The 14,519-nt window shown below is 42.7% G+C and overlaps 1 protein-coding gene across 1 annotated transcript in view; it reads left to right on the top strand.

The window, feature by feature from the left end:
- LOC118846422 (N-fatty-acyl-amino acid synthase/hydrolase PM20D1-like) overlaps positions 1–13,537 on the top strand; it is a 42,661-nt gene extending 29,124 nt beyond the window's left edge. Inside the window, exons 11-13 of the mRNA XM_036754945.1 lie at positions 8,943–9,111; positions 11,111–11,210; positions 12,770–13,537. Coding sequence (XP_036610840.1) covers positions 8,943–9,111; positions 11,111–11,210; positions 12,770–12,899 — 399 coding nt within the window. The 3' untranslated portion in view covers positions 12,900–13,537. The remainder of the gene's footprint in view (positions 1–8,942; positions 9,112–11,110; positions 11,211–12,769) is intronic.
- Positions 13,538–14,519: the final 982 nt, after the last annotated feature.

Genomic DNA, 14,519 nt, shown 5'->3' with positions numbered 1-14,519 from the left:
AGGGGTGGGGGACCTTTGGCCTCAAGGCCACCTGTGGCTCTCTAGGTCCTTAAGTGCAGCCCTCTGAATCCAAACTTCACAGAACAAATCCTTTATTAAGGGGATTTGTTCTGTAAAAGTTGAACTCAGTCAAAAGGCTGCACCCGAGGACCTAGAGGGCCACATGTGGCCTCGAGGCTTCAGGTTCCCCACCCCTTCCTTAAAACATTATAGAAATATGACTTGTTATGTGATTTTGCTCAGATACATTTAGGACTCTCGTCTAGTACTGTCAGTTTTCCCAATGTGGGTTTAACTAGTAAAGGTCATTTTTCTCTGAACCTTAGTTTTCTTATCTGCAAAAGGAAAATGTTCACTTAGATGGCTTCCAACATCCCTTCTAGCTCTAAGATTTTTGAGTCAGCCTTGATTAGCCAGGCAAATATTAAGTCAGCTTCCCCATTGACGTCCATGAGTCTTCTTGGGCCACCTCTCCCTGGAGTAGGGCTATACGGACCCAAACAATACAGCCTTCATTCCTCATTCAACAATAAGGTCTTGTTTTAATATCACCCTGAGGAAGACCATGTTCAGAAGAAAAGAAAATTCTGCTGCTGCTGCTAAAAAAAAGGCAACATAATAACAAACATCTTATTATAACACATTCTAAAGCTAAATATAATTTGAGGCAGGAGATTATCTGTGCCTATGGGAGAATTTGAAGCTGGATATATAGATATGAGAGTCATCTGCATAGAGGTAATCATTAAAGCTGATGATCTTACAAAAGAAGATAGTGTAGGAAGAGGAGAAGGTCAAAGACAAAGGTTCACAGGATGTCTCACACCTGAAGGGAGAGAGCCAAGTTAAGGCACTGGTAAACCAGCAAAGGTGTTCAAGATCAGGAGAACCAGTGAAAAGCCCAGTCACAGGAGCCAAGCAAGGTTATGGTATCAAGAAGGAAGAGAGATTAAAAATGTAGAAAGGTCAAGCTAGATGAGGACTGAGAAAAGGTCATTGGATTAGGCAATTATGAGATCATTGGTTGTCTTGTACAGGGTAGTTTCAATTGGATGGTGCATTCAGAAATCAGATGACAGAAGGTTAAGAGTCAAGTCCGGGAAGAAGTGGAGCCAGGGGAAGTGTAGGCTAACTTTGTAAAAAATGATATAATACTATTATTATATTATGTATTAGAATTCTAGTTTAAGTAACTACTATTAAAACTAATGGGGACCTATGTGGTGCTGTGGACAAAACGCTGGCCCTAGAGTCAGGAGCACCCAAGTTCAAATCCAGCCTCAGACACGTACTAGCTGTGTGACCCTGGACAAGTCATTTAATCCTGTTTGGCTCAGTTTCCTCATCTGTAAAATGAGCTGGAGAAGGAAATGGCAAACCACTCTGACATCTTTGACAAGAAAACTCCAAATGGGGTCACAAAGAGTCTGACATGACTGAAATGACTAAACAGAATTAAACACTATATTAGAAGTGAGACATTTTAAAGTTAGGCATACAAATAAAAACTTTTGTTTTTAGCCAAAGTGAACCAGAGCTCCTCAGGTATTTAAGCCCAGGTACTAGCCTGGATAGAGAGGCAGCACAGCACAGTAGACGTGGAGTCAGGAAGACTTGCATTCAAGTCCTACTTCTGTCATATAACTAGCTGTGTATCCCTAGCAAGGGCACTTAACCTCTCAGTGCTTCTAGACAACTCTCCAAAACCACGGCAGTCAACAAGCATTTAATAAGTGCCTACAATGAAAGACAAAAAAAACACCCCTGCCCCCAGAGGGAGAGACAGCCTGGGAATATACTATACATACATACACAGACATACATATACATACACATATGTTATTGTGTGTACGTGTATATGTGTGTGTGTATTGTCTGTGTGTATATACACACACGTGAAGAGTTAGACATGACTCAAGTAACTAAAGAACAAACCCATGCATACGTGTGTATATACATACATGTGTATATCATGTGTTTATAGTGTTATAGTATGTATATAATAGTTTTCTAATGTATAAATGTGTATGATGCATGTGCACAGGTATGGACATATATGTAATACATGTAACACTATAATTTGTATACACTCTATATAGACTAACGACTACTACATATAATAACTATTAAGTAACAATAGAAATTGTAGTAATAGTAACTCCTATCAAATATAAATGCACATGAAACACTGTGTAGATGGCCTACATACTATACTAACTCCTATTATATATAATAACTATTAGTAACAATAGAAATAGTAGCAATACTAACTCCACTCAAATATAAATGCACAATCAAATGAGAGGAAAAGGTAAAGAGTATTTTTAGATCCATGTGAATTTCTCCAGCATCCTTCCTCCTAAGTCAGGCAAAAAAATAAATAAATTATTGAGCATCTAATATGTGGTTATTAAGTGCTGGTGATACAAAGAAAGGCACAAAACCACAGCAGCTGCCCTCAAGGGTCTCACATTCCAACAGTTTAAGGCATTTTCCCATCTGATGTTTGTTTGTTTGTTTGTTTGTTTGTTTGTTTTGGCCTCACTACATAGCAGAGCTGATTATCCCCTTGGTACAAATGGGGAAACAGGTTCAGCCTTTTGCCCAGAGTCACGCACTGGAGAGCAGTCTAGCTGGAGCAGGGACCCCAGTCTCCTGACTTCTCCCTAAGGGGGAGCCATTATCTCAGGAAATCCCAGCATTCCCCAAATTTAGGTTCTTTCCACTCATTCTCTCCCACCCCAGCACCATTCCTGCCCTTTCCAAGGGCATGTTTTCCACCCAGCTGGGACCTTTCCCTCATGACCATGGAAATATCAACCTGGATTTGGCTCTCTTCCCTCTCCTCCGTGCCTAGGCCACAGGGGCCTTCCTTCCTAAGCTCGTCTAGATGAAACTCTCTGGAATCCTCACCCCCACGCCCCCAGCACACACACACACACACACACACCCCACACACACCACACACACACACAGGTATCTGTGGAAAGCCCTCATTGTCTGAAAAGCCCTCGGCAATGCTGAAGCTCAATGGTTAGTCACCTTCTTTTCCCAAACCAGCACCACCATATAAAGCACTCCCGTATAAGTGTTTGAGAATTGGCATTACAAAATTGGGCAATTAGGTGGCACAGTGGAGAGGGCATTGGACTTGGCGTCAGGAACACCTGAGTTCAAATCCTGCCTCAGACATTTACTAGTTATTTCAGTTTTCTCATCGGTAAAGCACCTGCCTCGAAGTGTTGTTGTGAGGACTTAATGTGATGACACAGGTACAGCACTTCACAAGTTTTCAACAGTACATAAATGCTTGTGAAGACTTCTCCAGGTAGAACGGGCAGATGAGAACAATTTGTTCCAATGGCCATGAAGGCACTTGAAGTAGACATTGTAGAGTGGTTGGAGCTTAGTTAGACATCAAAGACACCAAGGTCATCCAATGCAACCTGGGCCATTACCAGCCATCTTGACTTTGTCCTGACACTGGACTTCGATGACTCTAGAAGAGAGAATGAGACTGACGACTTTCTGCAACTCTGCCTCACTTAAATCCAATTCATGCAGGAGTCAAGATTTCACCTATGATGTCATTGGTTCTCTTTGAAAATGAAGGACAAACAACAGTAACATAAATGTAGCAACAAAGGAAATCCATGGCGGATAGAATCATCCCAAACAATCATTCATAATATGATTGCACAAGAATCTACAATAGCTCCCTATTATTGCCCATGCCATTGAATCCCTGCATTTCAGCTTTATCTTGGACTGTGCATAGTCATAGATCCTTTTTTTAAAGTTAATTCATTTATTTTTAGCTTTCTACATTCACTTCCATAAGTGTTAAATTTTCTCCTCCTCCTCCCCAAGGCTGCATGCAATATAGGCTCTACACGAACATTCCTATTAAACATATTTTCCCATTAATCACGTTGTATAGAAGAATTAGATGAAAGGGAGTAACCATGAGAAAGAAAAACATAATACTAAACAAAACAAAAAAAGAAAATAGTCTGCTTCGATCTGCATTCAGACTCCATATTTCTTTTTCGGGATGTGGATGGCATTTTCCATCATGAGTTTCTTGGAATTGCCTTCGATCCTTGCATTGCTGAGAAAAGCTAAGTCTATCAAAGTCAGTCATTGCACACTGTGGCTGTTACTGTGTACAATGTTCTCCTGGTTCTGCTCACTTCACTCAGCATTAGTTCATACGAGTTTTTCCAGGTTTTTCTGAAGTCCTCCTGCTCATCATTTCTTATAGCACATTTGTATTCCATTACATTCATATACCACAACTTGTTCAGCCATTCCCTAATTGATTCCCTCAGTTTCCAGTTCTTGGCCACCACAAAAAGAACTGCTGCATACTCACAGATTCTGTAAGCAGGAAGGAACTTTGGAGATCATAAGCCCCCTCATTTCCTGGATGAGGAATCTAAGGCTAAGAGACGTTTCTTATACAAGATGACTCAGTAAGCATTATGCATTCATCTCCTGTTATGTGTGCACAAGAGATGGGGTGTGCAAAAAAGGTACCACTGGAGGCTACTGGGAAGCCGACTTCGTCTCAAAATATGGAAGAATTTTCTATTAGAGCTATTCAGAAAATGGAATGAGCCTTCTTTTGAGAGGGTGAACACCACCCCATCTCTGGAAGCATACAAAGACCAGATGACCCGTCGATGATGTTGTAGAACAAGTGTCAAACTCAAGTAGAATCTGGATCCCTGCTGGCCACATATTCACTTAGAAAACCATAAATTAACATTATCTAATGTTGTATTTTTTTTTGGAGGCAATTGGGCTTCATTTACTTGCCCAGGGTCCTACAGCTGGTAAGAGTCTAAGTCAACATTTGAACTCAGGTCCTCCAGAATCCAGGGCTAGTACCCTATCCACTGCACTGCCTCACTGCTCCTATCTATGTATTTTTATTCATTTTGTTAAAAATTTTTGAGTGATAATTTTAATCCAGTTCAGGATTTTATTGGCTTGAATTTGACACATCTATCTGAGAGGAAATTCTTTCATGAGGTGGGAAAAGGGCCTAGAGGATCTATAATGTCCTTCCCAAGTCTCAAGATTCTATAAGATGTTATCCTTGCCTTCAAGGAGCTTATAGGATAGAATCACAGATTCAGGTTTGGAAAAGACCTAAGAAACCAACTTCTCTAAACCCTCTATTTTACAGATTTCCAAGGTCCAGAAAGGGAATGTGACTTGTCTATCTATCATGGGTTCATAGATTTGGAACTTGGAGGTACTTCCAAAATCCTCTGTTCCAACTCCTTCATTTTACTCATGAGAAAATTAAGGCCTAGAGAGATAAACTGTCTTACCCAAGGTCACACAACTAGTCAGTAGCGGAGTCCAGATTTATCCTCGGTCTCCCAGACTTGAAACATAAGACTCTTTGCACTGTATCCCCCTGATTCTCACACAGCAAGTTAGTGTGAGAAGGGAAGAATGGCAGCTAGAATGCAAGGCTCCTGCATCCCAGTCCATTCCTTTTTTCCTTGTCCTCTGTTCAGGGGAAGGAGATTATGTCATGGATAGTGTGATTAGAGACAAATATAAAGCTACATGGCTTCTATCCTGCACTCTAGAAGAGCTAGAGCAGTTCTGGAGAGGAAGAGCACAAGGCCCTTCATTTACCTGGATTGCTCTACTGGGTTTCGAAGTCCAAGGTCCCATTGGTGCTAAGGAGAAGCTGGACTGAAAGGAAGGAGCTGAAAAGTTGCAGCACAGCAAAGTGATCGATCGGGAGCCAACACATCTGGGCTGCACTCCTGGCTGCTCGCTACCTTATGTCACTTCATCTCTAAGTTTTATGAATGCATTGGACTAGATGACCTCCAAGGTCTAGACTGATGGTCCTTGAGGATACGAGACTAGAGAAAAGAGGCAACTGGGCTTGGATTCAATAAGAACACCTCCCTGGACCCAGCTACTAATCGTGCTCACTACAGGAATTGGGCATGACATCTACCTTCTACAGGGAAAGTTAATGGGGTAATGTTTTTAGATTCTTTCTCACTAGAAAGAATCCAAGCCATCTGCATGACTCCCAGCCCTTCTCAGAGACAGTCTTAGGTCAGGAACATACCCATAAAGAAAATGTACCAGTCCCAGTACAGCCCCTAAAAGGATGAGTGAGATATTGATCACCCCAAACCATCTCCCCGGTCCACCCCAAATAGTTCCAGTGGGATCCCATCAGACCTAACTTCTCTGAGACTTCCTGAGACCAGATCTTAAAAGCTTTCTCTCATCACATTCACCTTAGAGCATGACTGATTTGGGCTGCAAGCTCTGATAACCCCAGACCAAGTTGTATAGTTACAGGGAGAGGAAGCAAAGAAAATCTGCTTAGTCTAAGTCCCCCCCTCCCCTCCCAGTCTCTGACTTGACTGTTGAGATCATTTTCCTGGTTCTATATGTAGCTGGTTACAAACAGGAAGCAGGGGTCCCCAGGGAGGGGAAACGGTGTGAGACTTTAATCACTAATATGACAGATCCTTCAGAGTTCATCATGTCCATCTCCCTTCCTCAAGGTGAGACAACACCACCACCACCCCCTCCAGTCCAGAGAGGTGAGAGTCTCTCCTCTCCCTCCTTTTTCCCTCCCAAAAAACAGAAAGGCACCATCACTTTCAGTCATCTAGCCCAAAGTTCAAAACCATTGGAAGTCTTTCTGGGTGTCTGATCCAAATTCTCCTCTCCCCTTCATACTCCACCAGCATCTCTGTCCTCATCCTACTCTCAGGAGGGATCAGAAACAGCTGTTTGCCTTCATCTGCAAATAACACTGCTTGGAATTCATAGAATGCTTAAATTGGAAAGGACCTCAAGCATCATCTACTCGAACCTACATCTGAAGAGGAATCCCCTCCACAACATCCCCAATAAGTCCAGCCTGAAAAACAATAACAATCACTCACATCAGTGATTAGGGACCCTCTTGTCCTTCAAAGGATGTTTTTCCTTGCATCATGCCAAAATTTGCCTCAACAACTTCTAACCCGTTGCCCCTAAATGTTAGGTGCTCACTTGGAACCCCAGTAGTCAAGATCAGAGAGGATTGTAGATTTAGAGAGATGAAAGGACCTCAGAAGTCTTCTGGTTCCACCTCATTTTGCAGCTGCAAGGAAACTGAGGCACAGGGATGTTAAAACTTACCCAAGAGACTATCCAAGTCATCTTGCATAAAACGAAGCTTCCCCCTGTGACCTAGCAATCTTTCCTTAGCTCAGGATGAGGTCAAGAGTAGCTGCTAAGGAAGAAGGAGAGTTACTATACTGAAATGGGGGAGAGTGTCAGTAACAGGGCTCCAACATTCTTCAAGTTACCAGGCAGAAGGGACTAGATTTGTGGATCAAGGATGGAAAAGGGCAAGGAACAAGCATTTATTAAGCATCTACTATGTGACAGGCACTGTGCTAAGCACTTTACAAAAGTTTTCTTATTTGATCAATTGGGCAACAAAGGTGGCACAGGAAATAGAGCCCAGGACCTGAAATTAGGATAGACCTGAGTTTAAATCCAGCCTCAGATACCTGCCAACTTGTGAGACTCTGAATAGGTCACTCAGTTTCCTTATCTGTAAAATGGGGATAATACTAGCACCTACCTCAGGATTGTTATGAAGATAATTGTGAAGCACTTAGCACGTTGCTTGGCATATAGTAAGTGCTAAATAAATTGTTGTTAAGTTACCTGGGATGTCCAGGTACTGTGTGTGAACATAGCAATTCCTCATTACAGGACATCTATAAGCAGAAGCTGAATAATTAGGGTCAAAGATCTTATAAAGGTAGGGCAGGTAGGTGATGCAGTGGATAGAACAATGGCCCTGGAGTCAGGAAGACCTGAGATCAAATCCAGCCTCAGACACATGCTAGCTGTGTGACCCTGAGCAAGTCACTTAACCCTGATTGACTATTCCCTCCCCCCCCAAGAAAAGAGAGATCTTATAAAGATGATTCATGTTTGCTTATGGGGTGGGCTGGATGACCTGTAAGATCTCCTCCAACTCCATAATTCTAAGACTCCTGGGTTCCCATTCCCTTCTTCCCTTGTGGTCATGTAGTCAGGGCTCTGAAAATTGATCTGTTCAACTGCATGGATCTTACTCTTAGTGGTAGCTATATGAGGGAGTTATTTCTTCCATCTCACTTAAACCCACCAAGTTCTAGCCCTTCTTGCTGAGTTTATGACCCATAAGTACCGAATAATTTTCCATCTCCTGGAAGTAATCAACTGGTGCTATTCTGGGTATTTTCACTGGCTGCCCTCCCATACCTGGAATTCTCTTGCTCCTCATCTCTGCCTCCTGGATTTCCTAGTGTCCTTCAAATCTCAGTTCAAATCTTATCTCCTACAAGAAGCCTTTCTACTGTAGTCCTCCTTAATGCTCTGTCTTCCTTCTGCAACTTCCCCCAATTGATCATACACACACACACACACACACACACATACACACACACACACACACACACACACACACACACACATATATATATATATATATCTTGTTTGTACATAATTGTTTGCATGTTGTCCCCTCCATGAGACTGAGTGAAAACACTGTCTTTTTCCTCTCTGTATCCCTACCCCTTAGCACAGTACCTACCACATAGTAGACACCTACTGAGTCATGCACAGAAATGTAATCTCGGTTGATCTTTGATAACTACCTCCCAGGGTTCCAATTCAGTTAGAATGTAAGCTCTTTTAGAGGAAAGTCTATTTCAGTTTTTGTCTTCGTGTCACCAGGGTCTAACAAAGTGCCTGGTAGAGTTGGCACTTCATAATTTTTTTCAGTAAATGGTTACTGATTGAATGATTGACTGAGTCTTTCAGAAGCTAAAAGACCAGTACTGTTTGGATTCCAGGGTGCTTGGGTGGAAGTCCTAATTCCATTATGTTTCCTTCAAAAGGTGCTAGAGATGATCCAGAATATTTTGGCTGATGACCGAGTCCAGTATCAAGTGCTCTATGCCTTTAACCCCCTCCCCCTAAGCCCCTATGACCATGAGGCCTTTGGCTACCAGCTTCTCAGAAGGACCATAAAAGATGTCTTCCCAGAGGTCTCTGTTGTTGTCCCAGGTAATGACTTCACAAGGGGTAAGCACTTGGAAAGGTGGCCAGGAAGGGTTTCCTATCTGACTTCCCTTTCCCCTCACCCTCACTCCAGCTGTTCATGACTGGAAACAGCTGACTGCCTTCCTCCCTTCCTCCCCTGGCCCAGGTGGATCTTTTAACTGTTAACTGTCTTCTTCTATCAGAGTAGAAGAAAGAGAGCAAACAGGAAAGAATAGGAAAGAGACAGAAATAATAAATCCCACCAGCCATCCTGGAGGTGAAAGGAGAACTAGTTTTGTTCCCATGAGGGAGCACACTTTGCTCACCCTGAGCCTCAGTCCCCCCAAGGTTAACAGCTAGGTTAACCTTGCAGCTAGGTTTGAAATTCTCAAAAAGAGTTGTCTGGAGAGAGATTTTTGAGGGGAAGTCTGCACAAACTACTGCAGCTGAGATAGCAAGTGGATTTGTCCTAAATTTGAACCATTCAAGTGATTGTAAACTCTCCTTTCTTCCCCTCCTCCCCCAATATTGAGGGAGAATGAAGCCTAGTTAGCTTTTCCCCAACAGCTGTGACTAGGAATGAGGCTCCAGAGCTGGGGGTTGGGGGATAGGACACTGTGTTCATTACTTTATAATAACATTTATATAACTTCAAAGGTTATTTTTTGAAAGTTCATATACAGATATAGATATATACACACAGACAGACATATATATATAAATATGTGTTTGTGTGTGTGTGTATATATATATATATATCCATATCTTTAAGGTATATCTAAACTTTAAGGTTTGCAAAGCACTTTACAAGTTTGGTTTTCAAAACAACCCTGGGAGGAGGTGCTATTATTATCCACATTTTACAGATGAGAAAATTGAAGTAAACAGAGGTTAAGTGACTTACCCAGGGTAATACAACTGAGGCTGGATTTGAACTCAGGTCTCCCCAACTCCAGGTCCAGCACTCTATCCACTTTGCCAGCTAGTGCCTTACTTTAATGATCTTAAGGAAAATCTCCAGTTCTGTTTAACAAAATATTTCTTAAATATCTACTATGTACAGAGCACCATGCCTAGCCCTGAGAGAGATATAAAGTTTACATAAAAAAAGGTCCCTGCCCTCACAGAGCTTATAGTATAGTAGCTGGAGAGAACCATGTTTTGCAAATGGTAGGTGATAAGTGCATAAGAGAGATGTGATTTTATGAACAGTATCAGTCATTTCAGGGAGGGGAAAGGGAGGAAGAGAATTTGGAACTCAATATTTTTAAATGGATGTTAAAAATTGTCTTTAAATGCAGTTGGGGAAAAAATAAAATATTGTTGACTGGAGAGAGAGAGAGAGAGGGAGAGAGAGAGAAGTGGACAAGGTGAATTGTGAGGAAAAAGAGGTCATTACCTCCTAGGGAATCAGAATAGACAGCCTTACAGAGGTGCTATCTGAGTTGGGCTTTAAAGGGTGGAAAAGAAGTAGCTGAGAAATTGCAAAGGGTAGAGTCTAGACATAGCGAAGAGCAAAGGTTCAAGGTAGAAATGTGGGATAAAGATGAAGGAGGGAAGGAAGTAGAGGGGGAAGGTGGTACAAAGCATAGCATGTACTTTGGCTCAAATGCAGAGCCGAAGCCATTAAGCTTTTTGGGGGTAATAGATCTTCTTGACAGGCTGGCGATACCTAGAGACCCTTTTGAAGTTATGTTTTTAAATATATAATGCAAAATAGAGAGGATTACAAAGGAAACCAATTATGTTAAAATAGTTTCTCTCTCTCTTTGTCTCTCTGCATAAATATATATATACATATATAATGTACATTTGTGTGTATACACACACTTATATATGTACATACATATATATAAAAACAAATTCACAGCCCCCTATTTGGAGAGAAATTGTATGAAACATGGAAATAGGGGATGGAAGAGTGGCTAAGGAATCCGGCCCTGCCACAGGTTCCTAAGAATTTCTAGGCATAGCTCTATGGTAGGTCACTGCCTGACTGCCTTTTTTGTCTCTCTTCCCCCAGGAATTTGTATTGGCAACACTGATGTCCGACACTACGCTAACATCTCCACAGGCCTCTATCGATTTAACCCTGTCTCTCTCTCTGAAGAGAGCTTCAAGAGGTGAGTGGAGCAGAAGATGAGGCAGTGGGATGATGGGTAGTATTTCTCTTAACCTCCCCACCCCCTTTATGGAATAAAAGAGCATAAAGTCTTATAAAGGAAAACTGGAAACTTGGATAAACCCAACCAACTGCCCTCTGTGCCAGGGTCTTCCCCGTTCCAGCATTTTTTAGCATTGACACCTAAATTCTCTTGGAAAGAAATTGTTTACTGATGCATTCGTTTAGCAAATATTTGTTGAGTACTATGGGAAAGTTAAGAACATGCTGGATTTCGAGGAAGAAGGCCTGGGTTCAAATCACAGATTAGCCACTGGTAACCTTAGGTAAGTCATTCCTTTCAGATCTAAATCTATGATACCCTAAAGTCAGCAACACTCAGAAAGGTGAATCATTTTACATAGAATTCCTGATCCTTCTATGTGTTAATCACTGTAGGGAATATAAAAATGTATAAGAACTGGTCCTTGTCCTAATAAAGCATCTTACTCATGTAAGAGTCTAAGTTGAGTAGGAAGAGCCCAGAAAATCAAAACTCTTGAGGTCTAATATCAATCTTGGTTTTAATCCACTCAGAGGTAGATTATATAAACTCTCTGCATCTCAGTCTCTATGTCCCCAAAATGAAGAATTTTCTGTTCTTTCCCACTTCACTAGGACATGAGAGTTCTTAGGAGAAAATATTTTATGAATTCTAAGAGATGATTGTCAACTCTCAGTTAATTACCTATAAGTTATTCAGAAAATTAATCCCAGGATGACAGACCCCACTGACTCCCTGCATACCCCTGGCAGATCTCCCATCAGTCAGTGTATACTCAGAACATGCAACTTCATTTGAATATTTGTCTTCCCCGGACTTTCTGCGAAACTATTTATTTTCCTCATAGCTTGAGGATCTCTGGAAGGAGGAGAGGGATTTTCATGGTGGATATATCTAGCCCCCAAGGAATGCAGGGGAGTCTTCCCACGGGAGAGCAATCTGCAGGGAGGGAGACAGGACAGCAAGGATCATTTTGAAGTTCTGTGGGATTACTTCTGAAATGTAGGACGGGTTGAATCTTAAAAACTATTTTTCTTATGGCTTCTTATACTTATCCACCTTTTGGGGGTCATGACTAAAGTGCCTCATCCTACTATGACTGACTTTATATTGTTTATGCTTGAAATGTTGATAATCCAGTGATTGCGATTTGCATACTTGTGAAGGATTGGACACCAGATCAATATTGTTTACGTGACTTTTCTATAATTGGTTAAATAGTACAAACTGTAAATGGTCTTCAGTGATACTGATAGGTAACCATAAAATGTTTCCCTTGATGGAAAGTTTTAATATTACAAATGAACTTGTCTTCTAAATATAACTTGAAACTTAAAAGAAAAAACTAGGAGTGGAATCATTGAGAAGTAATCATAATCACTTGTATACTGTTCCTTTCTGTTCCCCCTCCTACTCCTGCAGGGACAGAGACTGGTAGCCTCAAGGGGGCTCTATACTGCTTGTGTGAGAGCAGATACTATAGTAATACAGCCCCTCTCCCCATTTCTGTTTCCCAGTGTCCATGGCTTAAATGAAAGGATCTCCATCCAAGCCTATGAGAACCAGGTGACATTTCTGTTTGAATTGATCCAGAATGCAGATACTGAGAAGGTTCCCAAACCTCATTCTGCTGTACATGAGCTGTGAGAGGATGGTGATGATCTCTACTGTCTGCCCTGGCATAAGCCCTCCTCCAAAGTGGACAGTCTCAGGACAGGGTGGGGGGGGAATACACATTATTTTGCTGGAGACTTTTGGACTAATCCATGAAGCCCGCCTTCTTGCCTCAACTCCAGACTTGTCCATAAGCAGGGGTTCAGTGATGGGGGTGGAGGCGGGGTAGGGGGAAGAATATAGGAAGCTTTAGCCTCATCCCCAAGATCTCTTTGCTCATGTCCTACTACCATGGAACATGCCTCTCCCAGACCCCATTGCTAACTTTCAGGCCTGGGGCATCAGGCTCATAATCAATTTATTTTCCTACTGAAGATTTTCATTTGTGGGCATTATCACTTAACCCTCTGTACACAACTACTTCTATTACATCCTTTCCTCTGTTGTTCTAACCCTAGGATCCCCACTTCCCGGACCTCTCGTATACTTTCTTCCCTCTCTTGTTTGCTTCTCTCTCCATCCCTTTCCCTCTTCTTCTCCCTCTTGTGAAGTTAGGAACCCAAATATGAAACAATCTGAACTAACGTGAGAGGAAATAAAGTGACCAGTACCCAGAGCTCAGTCCCTGCTGATGAGGGCTCTGCCTCTGGTTATGTACTGGAGAAACAAAGGCCTGGCTCTGTCCAGGGGACACACAAAGTGGAGGGTCAGTAGGAACAGAGAGCAACCCTGGGAGGGAGCAATGACATTGAGACCAGAACCTAAGTGAGGCTGAATTCTGGGGGCAGGGAGGGAAAAGGGCCTCCTGTTCTTGGGCTGCCCTCAGCTCCCCTGGGTTGTTCTCCTCCCTCCCACTTGGCCTGGCGTTTTGCTCCCTCCTGAAGGCATGCTCCTTCCACCACTGCCCCTGCTCTCTGCACCCGTGCCAGTGCTAATCTGTAGAAACATTCCCCTGGCACAGCCTCACCTTCCCCTCCCCCCCGCACCCTGCTTTGTACTCCCGGGGGGGGGGGGGGGTCCAAGTGCCCTTATGGCTCCAGCCTCTCTGCCGAGCTGCTAGCCAGCAGGGACCCAGCCCTGGCCCAGCCCCATGGCCTGATTGAGTCTGATCAAAGGCAGGGGGAGGGGTACCCTGGGGTCTAGAGAGAAGAAGAAATGGGGTTTAGGCTAAACTAATTTAGATGATGAGACATGGATGGAAGTGGAATGTTGGCCTCTGTCAGGGGAAGGGAGGAAGCTCCTAACTTTACCCTCCTAAGTAAATCTGAATCTGTTTCCATGACAACCAGGTGGGGGGCCTGCAAGTACTGGTGCTGTTGGTCCTGATTTGGGAGCTGCTCTTTGTGGATCACTGGGTCGTTAGGGGAATGAAGGGAAGTGTAGAGGGTATTGGCCTAAGGGAAGCTCTCTCTATTTGAGCCAAGCACAGACCTTCCCTAAGGTCAGTGGATAGGATTGCCAGAAACTCCTCAGAGCTCCCATGGAGAAAGAGATAATATCAACATATCAACTCTCTACTCTTGTCTGTCCCCTGTACTCAATCCTTCCATCCTCTCTCTCAAACACACATACACACACACACACACACACACACACACCCATTTGGACCATTTCTTTAGAGTTCACCCTAAAAGGAATCACATTACAGTAGAA

The sequence above is a fragment of the Trichosurus vulpecula genome, chromosome 4, assembly GCF_011100635.1.
Source record: "Trichosurus vulpecula isolate mTriVul1 chromosome 4, mTriVul1.pri, whole genome shotgun sequence".
Taxonomy (NCBI): Eukaryota; Metazoa; Chordata; class Mammalia; order Diprotodontia; family Phalangeridae; genus Trichosurus; species Trichosurus vulpecula.
Note: the sequence above shows the minus strand (reverse complement) of the source record. Positions and strands in the feature narration are given on the sequence as shown.